General features: G+C 30.7%; 1 protein-coding gene across 5 annotated transcripts in view; it reads left to right on the top strand.

The window, feature by feature from the left end:
• The window catches only part of Cdh18 (cadherin 18), a 672,909-nt gene that overhangs the window by 563,155 nt on the left and 93,255 nt on the right, over positions 1-16,499 (top strand). For all 5 annotated transcript variants that reach the window (XM_048803133.1, XM_048803131.1, XM_048803132.1 and 2 more), the window contains one exon: positions 13,647-13,834. In XM_048803133.1, the coding sequence (XP_048659090.1) occupies positions 13,647-13,834 (188 nt within the window). The remainder of the gene's footprint in view (positions 1-13,646; positions 13,835-16,499) is intronic.

The following is a 16,499-nucleotide window of genomic DNA, read 5'->3' as shown; positions in this document are numbered from 1 at the left end:
TTTGTGGTGTTCAATCTAACTCATAACACATGATTTTCCCATAATTAGCATTATAGACAAAATATATATTTTTAGTTTTTTTGGATCTGCCATTGTACATATTACTCTCTAATCCCTAACAAGATAACCCAAGATAATTTGCAAAGTAATTGAAGAAACTTGTGGTTTATCAGATATTTACCTATTCCTGCTTTGGACCTGGGTTATTTTCTCAGAAGGTAATGTGATTAGTAGTTTGAAAAACATCCACTTGTACAGTACCATGCTTTGTTAATTTAATGATGAGATTAGTATGGTACTGCTTCCAGGGACTCTATGCTGCAGTTAGGCATGTTGTGGTCATTCTGAGCAAAACCACAGAGTATCATGGATGAGAAGTGGTATGAGGTGGATTGAAGGAAGGGCAACAGCAGTGCCCAGATTTGCAATCTTAAAAAAAGAATTCCTTGAAAATAATAAAAATATATTTTTTTAAATTAATGACTTATGGTGCCATGAAATAATAGCTATATTATGTATATTCCTGAAAATGTGTAATTATAATTTAGAACTTACTGGGAAAATATGATTAAAATCAATCTTTTCGGAATCCTCCCAAAGCCTAAGAAAGTAGTGAAGATAAAGAAAACAATTTTACTGAATAAACATTAAACCAAAATATGATTCTTATCACAAACAGTACATTAATAAATGGCAATAACAAAAAGAAATATCACTTTTTTTATGTAACCAAGCAGGTGCAACTTATTACTTACATGTTGACAAGATAATCAAGGTCACTCCTCAGTGAGAGAACATGGTAGTACCACTAACGTACAATAAATACTTCATCTTAAATATCATTGGTAATGTGGTAACAATGCTGTCAGTTAATAGGCCTGGTGACACTATCTTTCTTATTCATTGCATTTTTTAATTTGTATATTATAGTCACACGTAATATTGGGATTAATTTTGATATAATCATACAAGCAAGGAATATAATTTGCTCTAATTTAATCCCCAGGCTTTCCTGTTCCCTCTCTCTGTTCCTTTTTCCCTACTGTACAGGTCTTTATTTACTTATAGATTTTTTTATTAGTGCTTTATAGATATACATAAAAGTGAAATTCCCTGTGATTTAATCATACATTCACATAGGATAGTTTAGTCAATTTTATTCCACCATTCCTTTCTTCTCCTGTCCTTCCTCCCACCCCCAGCTCAATCCCCTTGCATTTTAAAGAAGTGACTCTCAGATCCATGAAAAAAACATCTCCTTAACTGTAAAGATGACAAGAGGCTTATTTAGCTTTCAAAACGAGTTTAATGCATTTCAAAAAGAAACAAAAATGTCTTACAATTACAAATTTTTTCAAGTAAATGTTCTAAGAAGTGAACATGTGTTTCCCCTTATTTTGAACACAGAATTAAGTCTTCTATTACACATTTCTCTTTATTTTTATATATCCAGATATAAAATGAGTTGAGAATATATATATATATATATATATATATATATATATATATATATATATATATATATATCTCCTCAATCTAATAAACAATTGGCATAATTACATAGCTATATGTGTGTATATATTTATACAATTATGTAACTACACATGGAGATATATGTGTTATACTTACTGATTCAAAACTAAAATATGCACACTTAAACTCTGCATTAATTTGTTAAATACCCAAAGTTGGGTATTTAGGCAATAAAAATTAATTTTCTCACAGTTCTGGAGGCTACAAGTGCAAAATCAAGGTGTTCATAGGCTTCTTTTCTCCTGACACCCTTTCTCTGTGGTTTGCAGAATGGTCACCTACTTTTTATGTCCAAACAAGGTTTTGACTTTTGATGTCTCTATGAACTAATTTCTTCTTCTCATATGGACAGGAGTCATATTACATTAAGGAATATCCTAATGACCTTATTTAAATTTAATAACTCTTTAAAGACCTGTCTCTAAATATAGTCACTTTGTGAAGTGATTAGGATGAGAGTGTCAATACATGAATTTCAGGAAGATGACATTTTGTCCTAAAGTGGAAATATATATAGATATATGTATCTAGTGTGTTTGAGTAGGTATCAGAATGTATGTATGTGCTTACTGAAATTGCCATCTCTTTGTTTTATTTGTGTTAACTCTCTTGAAAACTGGATAACAGTAGTCTGAGGTAATTTTGGCAACAGTAAAAATGTTGATGAGGCTACACTCCAAAACTATTCATGAAAAAAATATATTTTATATTTTATTCTTTGGTTTATTTTCTTCCAAAAGAGCAGAAAGTAAAAATACTGTGGATGTGCTGAATATTGTACAACACAGGATCTATGAACTATGACTCTTGTGAAACTTATTTAAATATGTTTATTTTTGAAATAATGCATTGATCATTTTATATTATTGAACTTCATCACAGGTATTAATGCCAACACTGTGCACCATTAGTCAAAGATTTCTAAATGTACTTTCAACAATATTCTTCAAAATTCACCCAACTATTCATATCTACAAAAATGTAAATTCTTGCAAAATTACAGAAGAACAAATATCATGTGTTATTGTTTTAAAGATGGCTACTTATTTATGGAATGGTTGGCTCCAATTGCCAGATTTTTTTTCTACTTTTCTTGGTTCTGGGTATTGGGCTTCAAACCTCAAACATGCTGAGGTTGTGCTCTACTGCTGAGCTACACTCTCCAGCCATCAATTGTCAGAATTTTTGAAGCTAATGTTATACAGGTTTTTTGTTCATGATTGGCACTAAAATTTCCTTTTTAGAGTTTGCACTTTTCTCAGAGTTAATGTTCATCCTGATATGTTTGTCATTTAAAAATAACTTTTAAACACCCACTAACCATAGGGATATTAAGATTAAAGTGTGACACACATGAAGTTACTATTTTGAGGAATGCAAAGGTCAATGTACAAACTACGTTTATCTTTAACACCAACAATAATAAAATATTTAAACACTCAATGAAACTAGACTTCGTAAAAAATTCACTGTCTTATAGTATAATGATAGCATTAATCTCATAGAGGTGGGTTTCTTACAAATTATTTGTTAATAAATTTAATATTTATATTCTGGTGACCTCTTTTATGAAACACATATTTTTTTAGTTCATCTCTGTTCAATATTATTGCTCTGATTTTCCCATTTATTCTCTTTATCAAACATAATTATTTTTCAGCATTTTAAGGAAAATTTTGGCAAGTAGAACTGTACATGTGAAAAATGTACAACTTAATGATTTTGTATACATATACCTTGTGAAATGATCACAACAATCAATTTAGTTAGCATTTCCTTTTTCTCACATAGTTACTGTTTGTGTGTGGAGGTGGTAAGAACACATAAAATTTACTCTCAATAAATTTCAAGCATAAAATACACTATTATCAACTATGGTCACTGTGCCATATATTAGATTTCTATTGTTTATTCTTCTTCCATAAGTGAGAATTTCTAAATTTGGGGCAACTTCGCCTCATTTCCCTCACTAACCCAGACACTGTGAAACACCATTCTTATCTTATCTGAACATTGTTGATTTTGAGTATATTGGATTACAAATACAAGGGATATCATATAATGTTTGTTTGGGGGGGGCTGACTTAATTTACTTAATATCCTTAATGTACATTTGTGTATATACATATATTTGTACAAAATGATATTATTTACTCAAAAGAGATATTTGCATTACTGTGTTCCTTGCAGAATTTTTCCCAATAACCGTGATAGGAAAGCAATCTATTATTGTTGGGTAATGGGTAAATGAGAAAAATTACTAGATTTCTTGCACCAGAATGTCAGTTTGAAAATTTTTGTCTAAAATATCTTCCGGTTATCAGTTATTTTCTATTTTGCTTTTGAGAATAGCAACATCTTCTGAAATTATTCTTTTGAGTTGCAACACTTTTAGTGCATCACTATTATACCTAATGGTGGGATTCACTGTGACATATTCATAAATGCACAGAATACATTAGCTCTTTTTCATTCTTCAAAACTTTCCCTTTTCTTCCTCTCCTTCCTACCCAGATGCTATTCCTTCACTGATCTTTCTTCTACTTATTTGTTTTTAAAATCAGTTCCCTATAATTATACATAGGAACTGCTTGTGATATATTCATACTCTTTGTGATATATTCATACATATTGTAATTACGTCAAATTCCTCACTTCCTCCCTTTTCTCTCTCCTCCTTCCTCCCCAGTGATATCCTTTCACTATTCTACTGGTTTCCATTTTATTTTCATGTGATTTCCTTTTTCTTCTTCTTTTCTTTCTAGCTTCTATATATAAGGAGGGAAATTTGACCTTTGATTTTCTAAATCTAGATTAGTTCACTGTGCATGAATCCCTAGTTTCATCCTCTTCCTGTAAATAACATAATTTCATGGCTGAATAGAACTCCATTGTGTGTGTGTGTGTATGTGTGTGTGTTTATCACATTTTCTTCACCCATTCTTCTGCTGATGGACCTACGCTGGTTCTTTATAGAACTTATGTTTGCTATTCTGTATTGCACTGTGGTGAACATTGGAAGTTATGTGCTATTATAATTAATAGCTAATTTTAATTATTTTATATAAATTATTGAGGAATAGAATAGCTGTGTGACTTCATTCTTCCTTTTTAAAGTAATCTCCCTACCTATTTTCATAGTAAGAGAACAATGTATAATTATTTCTTTCTCAACACCTCCTCGTCAGCATTTATTATTATTTATATTATTGATGATTGCCATTCTAACTGGGGTGAGATGAAATGTCAGTGCAGTTTTGATTTGCATTTCCATGATTGCTAAGGATGTTGAACATTAACTTCATATATTTGTTGGCTAAGTTCATTTTAAATGTATTCATTAAGCTATTTATTAACTTAATTATCTAATTTTGGTGTTGTTTATGAATTCTGTATATAAACTGGATATAAATCCCCTGTCAGAGGAGTATCTGGCAAAGCTTTTCTTCCTACTTTTTGCTCTCTTTTTCTCATGCTTCTGTAACTTTTGTTGTGGAGAAGCTTTTTAATTTATCCCATTTACTGATTATTTGGCTTTATTTTTGAGTTTTAGGGACCTCACTAAGTAAGTCAATTCCTACACTTGTGTGTTGGAGTGTTGACCCTATATTTTATTTAATATAACTTGCAAAATTTCTTGTCTAATTCTCCAGTCTTTGATCACTTTGAGTTGACTTTTATACAGGGCATTTGTAGGAATATAATTTCATTCTTCAAATATATTATTCAGTTTTTCCAGAACCATTTGTTAAAATTCTGTCTTTTCTCCTAAATGTGCTATGGCACCTTTATCCAGAATCAGACGATTCCAGCCATAAGGGTTTGTTTTCTGTGTCTTCTATTCCAGTCTTTGTGTCGGTTTTTTATTCCAACATCATGCTGATTTTGTTATGATAGCTCTGTAGTATAATTTGAGGTCAGGTATTGTGATCCTTCCTGCTTTATTCTTTTTGCTCAGAATAGCTATCCTGGGCCTTTTGTTCTTCCATGTGGATCTTAGAACTGTTTCTTCAAGTTCTGTGAATAATTCCATAGGTATTTTGAAAGGATTACATTGAACACATAGATCATAGTAATAAAATTTATTTAAGAATATGCATTCTGCCTGCCCAAGAACATGAGATGTCTTTGTATCTTCTAATATCTTTTTCAACTTCTTTCTTCACTGTTCTATAGTTTTCATTGTAGATATATTTCATCCAAGTTCCACTTGTTCCCAGGTATTGAATTTATTTAATTTTCTTCAAAGCTATTTTTAATGGAATTGTTTCCCTGTTTTATTTTTCAGTGAATTTATTATTGGTGGATAGAAAAAGTATTTATTTTTGTAAATTGTTTTTATATCCCTCTACTTTGTTGAATTTATCAACTCTAAAGGTCTTCGCTTCTGAGGAGTTTTAGGTATCTTCTATATACAGAATTATATTATTTTCAAATAGAGATTATTTGACTTTTTTTCTATTTGCATTACTCCAATATTCTTCTATTTTCTCATTATTTTGGATGAAATTTTAACAACTCTTCTAAATAGGAGTGATGAAAGAGGACTTCCTTGTCTCATTCACAACACTTTTTAAAGATAATTATCCTTTGGGCCTTTATATGCTCTTTTGTTTATTTTCAGTTTTTTTTTTGTTGTTGTTGTTGTCGTTTATTTTTTGAATACAGTTCATATCATAAATAGGCAGGGTCTAAAAGTTAAATATCCAAATTAGGTTATTCAGTTTTCTTTGTTCCACTAATTATGAATTTTAAATAACTTATTGTTTTTCCTTTTTCAATGGTATAATTTTTAAATTTCCTAATTTATTGTCAATTTAATTTTTAAAAAGATATCATATTTTAGATGCCCACTATTAAAATATTATAGCGGGAATTCAGGACATATTAGATTTGAATATTTGTTTGGTAGCCACACATTTTTAGATTATAATTGGAATCACAGATACAATCTCTCTTCCTACATTTTTTTATAGAATGGAAGTAGAGACCTAAATTATTGAAAATACTATTTTTCGAGAATAAAGTGAATAAAATTTGAATTGAAACTGAAATTCACCTGTTAGAAATAGGATTGTAGAACCAGGGAAGGACTAAGTTCTGAAAGTCCAGGTAGGGCTTCACTTGTCAATATTGTCTAGATAAATCCTGTTGCATGTGCACGAGAAAGTAAGTAAAGTAATATTAATTGAAATCAATCTAATTTGGTAACATAAGAATGGATAAATTATGGCAAATTATCATAATCAAATATACTATTAAAATTAATACATTAGCTTCGGTTGTGACTCAGTGGTAGAGTATTTACCATGGCATGTATGAGGTACTGGGTTTGATTCTCATCACCACTAAATAAATAAATAAATAAATAAATATTTTGTGTCCATCTACAACTAACAAAATATTTTTAAAAATAATTCATTAAAATACATATTATCTTAGATATATCCCAAATTACCATGAAGAGTAAAATAAACAATATGGAAAAATACACGATAAATATAAATCTAAAACATACAAACTATTTCATTCCAATATATTTTTTATAAGCATGTGTAAATTTATATTTATTTATTTATTTATTTATGTGTTGCTGAGGATCTAATCCAGTGCCTCATGCTTGCAAGGCAAGCACTCTATTACTGAGCCACAATCCCAGCCCCAAAGCATGCGTAAATTAATATTTAAAATATTTTCAAAACACTCGTTCTTTGGGAAAATGAACTGAGAATTTGCCCATGGCAATAGATCATTTGCAACGTCCTTTGTGCCATATTTTTAAAAAATAATATCTGAAGCAGATACATGAATATAGAAGTTTCATAATATTAATGCATATTTTATTATACTTTTTTTTTTCTTAATTTGGAAATGTACCAAAGTGAAAGTTATAAGAAGGGAAATTTTCAAGAATAAAGATGTAATGCAATCATGTTTGTTTCGAGTTTTTATTTTTAATTTTCTTAACCATTACACAAAGGATAAGAGGATAACAAGAATTAAAAAGAGTCTGCTGAACTTCTCAAATCATTTGCAACTATAGCAGGGCTGTGTATAATTTGATTACTGTGGAATCGCAAATTATTCTTAATTTCATCACTTGAAACAGATGGAAATTATTATATAACAATTTCTTTTGGTCAGAAATATACCTATGGTTTAGCTTTGGTTCAGGTTTATGAGTTTCCAATGTAAATGTTAGCAGGTACTTAGGTTTTATCCAACCTTGGTTGAAGTGGAGCTCATTTCTGTTTCCAACTTACTAACATGATTTTTGGAAAGCATCAGTCAATTGCTAGAAGGGTCCCTCCAAAAAGCCACATCAAAATAGGGCAGCAGGCTTCCCCAAGAAAGATATCCAAGGTAGAGTAGGAGAGAGGATACCCATGAGACAAGCCACAAAATTACTGTAACCAAAGATGGAATTGATATTCCATTATTTTACAATACTTAGTTCATTGAAAGTGAGTCACTCTGTCCAGCATTCAACAGGAAGGAATTACTCATGGTCATGAATAACAGGATGGAGAGAAAATCAGAGGGCCTCTTTACAGGATGCCTAGTAAATTGGATACATGATTTAAAATTTATGAATGTTCAACTCTATGGAAATTGTATAAAATACTGACCTGAATATAGTTTATTTTCTATAATAGATTATAGTTAATGGAGAATATTTGATATATCCAATTCTTAAAAAAAATATCTTCTTCCTGGTACATGAATCATATTGTAGGATTTAGCCTAAATGCTTTCTGGGCCATCAATTTTGTATTACTTATTTGAACTCTTTTCACAAACAACTTTATAAAAATAACTTGATTTATAATGCCACCACTATAACAATTCTGTGGTATATTCATTTGCTCCTGTTTTCTAAGACTTCTTTTGTTTGCAAGTGTCAATACCCTATATTAACTAGCTGACTATTTGTGAGGACGTTTAAGGAATTATGTAAAATTCTGGTTTCATTGGACCTTAGAATTTTTGGCATGCAAGGACTTATCTCACTCTGTCCTCTCTAAAACAATAAATTTCAGAAGATCTGTACTACTATACTTCGTAATAATATATCTATACTATCTTTTCAACAAATATTTACCTATTTTACAGGTGTTTTTTAGGCATCTCTTGATATTTTTAAGGCCAGTGTAAATCAATATGACAATTCTTTGGAACAGACTGTCCTTAAATTTGATTATTCAACATGAAGATTGGAAACAGTCATTGAAAAACAACTTCTTCCAATATACCGTAGCTTTTATAGCAAAGAGTGAGAAGTTCTTTTTAGTCCCAGTTCAAACAGTTCTGTGGATATGTGCTCTTTGAATAAGGTGCCTACACTGCAGCAGTCAAATAGGAGAAGACAGAATGCAATAAAAGGTTGAATCGCATGTGTTAGTTAACTGTATCATTAAGGGTTGTACTTTTGTCAATATGCTATGTTCTGATAAAACCATATGATTAATGTCAAGGTATCATATAGTTCATGTATTTATGAAATTATATATTTGTTGGGAGTGCTAAATTCAAAACTAATATATACTTTTCTTACTTGACATTAAGATTAATTTTGTCACCAAGTACCTTCAATACTAAATAAAAAGAGATAAAATATTTGTTAAATGTTTAATAAGCATATTCACACAAGAGTTAAACCTTAATATGTAAATATTTGCATTTTAAAACATGCAATTTTATCTTTAGAAGCAAATAAGTCTTTGAATCCGTGATCACAAAGTGTTTTTCTACTTGTTTGTCTCTAAATTTCCTTAATCTGTGTTTTGCAATTTTCAGTGCAAAAGTCTTGCTTCCTTACTTAGTTAAGCTTATTACTAAGTACTTCTCTCTTTTCAGTACCATTTATTTTAGTTAGAATTTAGAATGCCAACCAAAGTCTCATGTGTTGAAGATTTAGTAATAATGAAACAATGTTCAGAAATGGCACTTATGGGAAATGATGGAATCATGAGGAGATGGTGGAAACTACAGGGACAGGGGGCAGTTGTACTAAATGACTCATGGGTTGAAAGTTTGTTCCCCAGTGCAGCAATGGTCAGAGTTGTAGTGTTTGGGAAGTAATTGGCTCTTGAGAACTCTGGCCTTATCAGTTGGTTGTTAATAATTTGAACATATTATTGGGAGGTTGGAGGGCATGATCAAAATCAACAGGGCATGATTTTGAAGGGCATATCTTTTCCCCAGCCTCTCCCTCCTTCTTTGTACTCAGTTTCCCAGGCTGCCAGGAGAGGAACACCCTTCTGCCATGTTGTTCTGCTTTACCTCAGACCCAAAACAATGGAGTCTACTGATATTTGCCTATAACCTCTGAAACAATGAACCAAAATAAATCTTTCCTCCTTTAAATTGTTTTTTGTGTGGAATATTTTTAATCACACTGGTTAATCTATACCACCATCCCTAGTTCTTTATTTTATTCTTTTTAAGCTATATATGATAGTAGAGTAAGTTTTGACATATTTATGCAAACATGGAACATATCTTATTTAGATTCTCAGTCTTATGGTTATATATGATGTGAAGATTTGTCATGATGTATTCACATATGTACATAGGAATGTTTATCATGGCTATAAAAAGCTAACATACTGAAAATAAGATTATTTTCCTAATCTTCATTGTTTTGAAGAAATACAATTAATTTTCTGTATTTGTATCCTGGTATTTTACTTAATTTTTCGTTCAAACAGATGTTGTTCATTTTGTGGAGTATTCTGGGTTTTCTATATATAATGTCATGGCATTTACAAACATTGACTTCTATTCTGATTTGGATGTCTTTTATTTCTTTTACTTGCCTAATGGCTTTAGCTAAAGTTACATTGAGGAGGTAATTATGTTGAAGAGAAAAGGTGAAAGTAGGCATCTTTGAGTTGTTCCCTTCTTAGTAGAAAAACTTTCCACAAATATGATGCTATCTGTGGATTATAATAAAATGTCCATATGACATATCTTCTCTACAGACTCAGTAAAATATCTATCAAAATAAAATGATATTTTTACATAAATAGAAAGCAACAATTGTAAAATCGATTCAAAACCACAAAAGACCCTAAATAGTCAGAACATCTTTAAAAAGGAGAGCAAAGCTAGATATATTTCACTTCCTGATTTCAAAATATATTGCAAAACTCTGCTAATTAAATAGTATGGTTTTCACATAGAAAACATAGACCAAAGGAACATAGTCATGATCTCAGAAATAGAGCCCCATGTATGTGGCCAATTAATCTTTATCAAGGAGAAACAAAAGACAAAATTGTGAAAAATACCATCTCTTCACAAATGATGCTGGAAAAAAATGAACATCTGCATCCAAAAGAGTAAAATCAGACTCTTACCATATCCATACATAAATAAACAGTCATATTTAGATTTGAAACTGTAAATCTCTTAAGAGAAAACACAGGGGAGAATCTTGGTATTAGTTTTGTTAATGACTTCTTGATTATAACACAAAAATGGATATGACAATACAGATTGTAATAATAAAAATAGGTAAATGAGGCAATGTCACATTAAAATAGTTTAATTCAGAAAAGGAAACAATAAAAATGAAAATGCAGTCTAGGAATGGGAAAAGTCTTTGTAACCAATATGTCTAATATGACATATTGTTTATTTCGAAAACACATGATGTATGCCTGAAACTCAATAGTAAAGCAACACGTAGGCTTATTAAAAATGGGCAAATGACAGTTCACAATAGCTAAACTACGGAGCCCAATGAGATACCCATTGACAGATGAGTGGATAAAGAAAATGTGCCATATATACACAATGGAATAGTAGTCAGTCATAAGGAATAACTTTCTGACTTTTGCTAGAAAATGGATAGAGGATATAATGCTAAGTGTCATTAGCCAAACCCCCCAAAACAAAAAAAGCGAATAGAAGGTAATCCACAATAGTGGAGTGGCGGGGGGTGGGGGATAGAAGTTCAGAGGATGAGATAAAGGGAATGAGGAAGGGAGAGGGGATAGACATAGGAAAGACAGTGGAAAGAATCTGACATAAGTTTCTTATGTACATATATGAATATAGGTCAGTGAATCTCAAGTTTGTATACATCCATAAGACTGGAGTCCTAATTAGAAAAAGATATATTCCTTGTTTCTATAATTGTATCAAAAGGGACCCTACTGTCATGTATAACTTTAAAGAACCAATAAAAAATGGGCAAATATCTTCAACATTTTTTCAAAGATTACATATAAATAGACAAACTGGATATAAAATGATGCTCAAGGTCACAATCACCAGGGAAGTGCACATCTAAGCAACAATAGGATATCAGCTCACATTTGTTAGAATGTCTAAATTAAAAAAAAAAAAAGTTCTGGTGAAGATGTGTAGAAATTAGAACTCCTTTATACCCTGATGGTAGTAATGCAGAATGGTGCTGTCAACCCAGATTATAGGAGGGAGGTTCTTCAAAAATAGAACTATTATATGATACAGCACGCCAACTTTGGGCATTTATCCAAAGGAATTTAAAATAGATTCTCAAAGATATTATCACCCCCATGTCCATTAAGGCACTATTCACAAAAGCCAAAATGTAGAAATAATATATAAGTCAACAGACAGACTAGTGAATAGAGTTAATAGAAAAATACCATTCATACACATAATGAAATATTATTCAGGTTTTAACCACAGGAAATCCTGCAATTTGTGACAGTATGAATAAACATGAAAGATGCTAGGGGAAGTGATATAAGCTAGTCAAGTAAGCACAAATATTCCATGATTACAATTAAATGAGCCTTCTAAAATAGGCTCATCTGACCAAAGAACAGTGTTGTGATTGTCATTCAATGCAGGGGGGAAATGGGCAGTTATTAATCAAGGCTTATAACTTCTAGAGATCTGCAGTTTAATATTGTGCTTTAAAAATGCTGTATTTCACACTTTAAATTTTGTTTAGGCTGAATTTCATGTTAGATGTTCTTAACATAGTTTTAATAAAGAAAACTGCATATATTAATTAGATGTAACTTAATTTTACTATCAGGCCATATCCAATGAATGATTTTCAGACAAAAATTATTTTCATTGAAGAAATATGTTTATCAGTCTACAGTCTAATGTTATCCTTCTATACTGCTGAAATAATGTTAATTTATTCTTGGATGAAATAATTTATCAAATTGCATTTGAATTCAAACTTTGTTATTTATGTTATTCTTTTGGATTTGCAACCCAGTGCTTTGATGAATACATTTTTAACTTATCAGTAGGAATTTTTTAAAAAATATGATCACTACACTTTTATAATTGTTCATAAATGGTTTTGACAAAAGTCCAATCAATATTTATTATTAGAAAAATCCTTAACAAATTCTTGATATTGATGATTATCAGACAACTTTATAGAAATTAATAGATTTACTATTTCTGACTACAGAAGATAAACTTTTAAAACTATTAGTACTTTATAAATACTACCTTATATGGCCAAAGTATGTACTTTCTCATTCTTCAACTTGATCATCAATTTAATTTTAATTTTAATAGATATTATATTTGTGACTATTATAAAGTTATGTCAAATAATTTCAAGAAGTTGATGAGGAATATATGGTAAACAAACATATAAATGCATAATTATCTTTGTCATGGCTTATGTATTGCACTAAATGGTTATACACTTATAATATTACTTTTCTTCTCTTCTTGATTTTTCTGTTTAATTCTCACATTCCTAAACTTTTATATTTGAACTTTACATGCTATATGAGGGGAGAAATAAATTGGAATTGCACTAATAGCTTACTAAATTGATTTTTGTTCAATATGAAACTGGAAACTTAACTACTCTATTTTTCTGTCACTTAAAGATAGACAGCAAATAAGATATTGTATGTTAAGGTATACAGGTTCTTTTCATGTAAATTATTTTCCATATATCTTAAAGTTCATATAAACCTAGTATTTAATTACTAATTAGTAAACTAATATTTTAAATTCTGAAAATGATTTGTTTATTTCCTAGTTTAACATTTATTTGAATGCAAAATTTAAATTTTATAATATTTTCTTATAAGATGACTTTATGAACATTACTTTTAATATGAAATATTTTCCAGAGCACTATCAACTATATGTTCCTGAATCAGCTCAAGTTGGCTCAGCTGTTGGGAAAATCAAGGCAAATGATGCTGATACTGGCTCCAATGCTGACATGACCTACTCCATTGTGAATGGTGACGGTGTTGGGGTATTCTCCATCTCCACTGACAAAGACACCAGAGAAGGAATCCTCTCCTTAAAGAAGGTAAAATAACATACATGTCGTGATTCACACAAATCACTAATCTTTCAAAGAATGGAAATTTGCTAGAGGTATGAATAAGCCATGTATTTTCTCTTTGTAATATTACTACATTTTAATTATGGTAGTGTCAGAAGCTTTGGATCCTCTCTCAGAAAGCATACTTTGATAAAACGAGAAGTCTGATGCAGAGAATACCTGGACCGTGTCTCTCCTTACCTTTGCTGTGTTTCTCATTGCTCAAGTCTACCTGAATTGTCCCAGTGATACCAATCAAAAAATAAGTATAATTCATTTCAACTAAATATAAAGGGTTAAAAATGTCCTCAAAATAAAGCCATGATGATTCTGTAATAACAAAAATGGGCAGCTTCCATAGCATTCATGTATCAGTTAAAAAAAAAAAAAGTAACTGTAAATAATCTTAGAAGTAAAACTAAGAATTTATCAAAATATTTGAGTGAAATACATAAATAATATAAACACTCGTAGAAATCTTATTTTAAAAATGATACCTTGTTCTGATCTTAAAAATTCAGATGTAATTTCAAGGACAATAATAACTTTTATTTTCTGAATCAACTAATGTGTGTGATAGGACAGGAAAAGGAGTGTGCTAACTTACATGCCACACAGAATACTTTGTATGAAATTTGGAGACACAAACCCACTGGATTACTTTAAAACTTAATATTTTTATTAATGCTGTTAATGTTCAATAGAAAACTACTTGAAAACTTGAATGGCAAAATACATACCTGAATGATATTTAGCTTTTAAATGTCTTTGGCATTCAATTGTGAGATCCTTTCCCCATCAATGTTTAGCTTTTCCAGTGTCTACCAGGTTTTGGTGCCTTTTATTTTTTCCACCATTTATCTTTTACTTTTGACATATAGAATATTTGCCTTTATTCTGTTTCTTCTCCTCTATCTCATTCTATTTCCAAATACTGTAAATTCTTGATATATAACTATTTGTCCTTCTGTTTGTTTTCTCTTATTAAATTTTTTTCCAAAATGCCGCATAAATTAATGAGAAGATCTCTAACTCATCTATTTTTTTTGTTTTCAAATAATACATATTTGTGTAAAATATTTTATAACTTTCAGATAAAAGCTTTATCATGAATGCTAGCTCTGTTAACACCATTCCTCATAAAGAGGATTTTCTGATTAATACAAAACTACTGTTTGCTAACACCCATTAAAGACACAGCCTTCTGCTTGATTTTGATGGAGTCATGAAGTCCATGTCAGTGAAAACATTAACTTTATCCTCCAGTCTTATTTTGTTTCTAAGAATCTGGCATTTAGAACAAAACTACTACTTTTTGCTTTTAAGAGTACATAAGTCTCTTCTCTTTATAACCTTAACAGTGGAATATACACAATTTGAAGAAAAAAATTTCAAGTGTATTTCCTATTGCCTTGTGTTCCTCTCTTCATGTATAGTCAGATCTTATTTTTGCAATATAGGAAAATTGAGATCCCTAGTTTGTGTGTGTGTGTTTCTGTCTGTCTGTCTGTCTGTCTGTCTGTCTCTCCACTCTCTCTCTTTTCCTCTCTCTCCCTCTTAATTTTCTTCAGTAGGGCTGCAATATTTAGCATTTTAATAAGTACTTCAAGTGATGCTATTGTAGAGTGTGTTCGAACACCAGTTGATAAATTGGTACCATAAAGTTATTTGTATTGTGTTAAATCTTTTCAATACTTCTCCTAGTAATTATATTGTTATATTGACTTAAGATTGAACCTTGACTAGTGGTGGAAAAAGAATAAGAAGCAAGATTATGGAAAGAAAAAGAAGGAAAACATACCACCTCCTATGGGAAGCTTTGCAGTAAATGACAGGGAGAGGTTTTGAAGGCTGTAGATGGATTTGGTGGGACAAAGATTTTAATATTAAGAAGAGAGACTGAAAACAGACAACAGTGATGCCAACAGGAGAATAATTGATTTAAAAGGATGCCCTGGTGATAGAGGGCATCCTTTTAAATCAATTATTTAAATCAAGTTTTCAAGTAGTTTTCTATTGAACATTAACAGCATTAATAAAAATAGTAAATAGTAAATGGAATCTTGATCACAGGTGGATGAAAACAGCTAATTTATGACAGTTTCTTTCCTACACTGAGAGAACTGAGGGACAGGAAGAAGACGGCAATGGATACAGGGAAGTTTGGATGATATAGCTGGAGAATGTGGAGGGTTTTTCTTGTCTTGTAAGTCCTATTACCTTATAAAATAGGAAATAACATACAATTATAGAAACTGAGCAGGGTGGTGAATAGTTTGTCTATATTCAAGATCTGAAGTCATGTAAACATTGGGGCATTGTAAAAAGTGGGAAGATCTTCCCACATGCAGAGCAACGGTCAATCTAATGGCTGCCAGAAAAAAAAAAAATGAAATTGAAACTATGCACATGTGCACACATGTGTTTAATTAACATGCTTCATTCCCTTTTGCACCCACTCAAAGTGGATATTTTCAAGAAGAAATGTTTTCAATTCAGCAATAAGTACTGATGATGTATTAAAAACAACCCCAGTGACTCAGGAGGCTAAGACAAGAGGATTCCAAGTTCTAGGCTAGTCTCTGCAGTTCAGCAAGACCCTGTCCAAAATTTAAAAATAGTAGTAGTAGTAATAATAATAATAATAATA

The sequence above is a fragment of the Marmota marmota genome, unplaced genomic scaffold (assembly GCF_001458135.2).
Source record: "Marmota marmota marmota unplaced genomic scaffold, marMar, whole genome shotgun sequence".
NCBI classification, from domain to species: Eukaryota; Metazoa; Chordata; class Mammalia; order Rodentia; family Sciuridae; genus Marmota; species Marmota marmota.
This window is presented reverse-complemented; position numbering and strand designations above follow the sequence as displayed.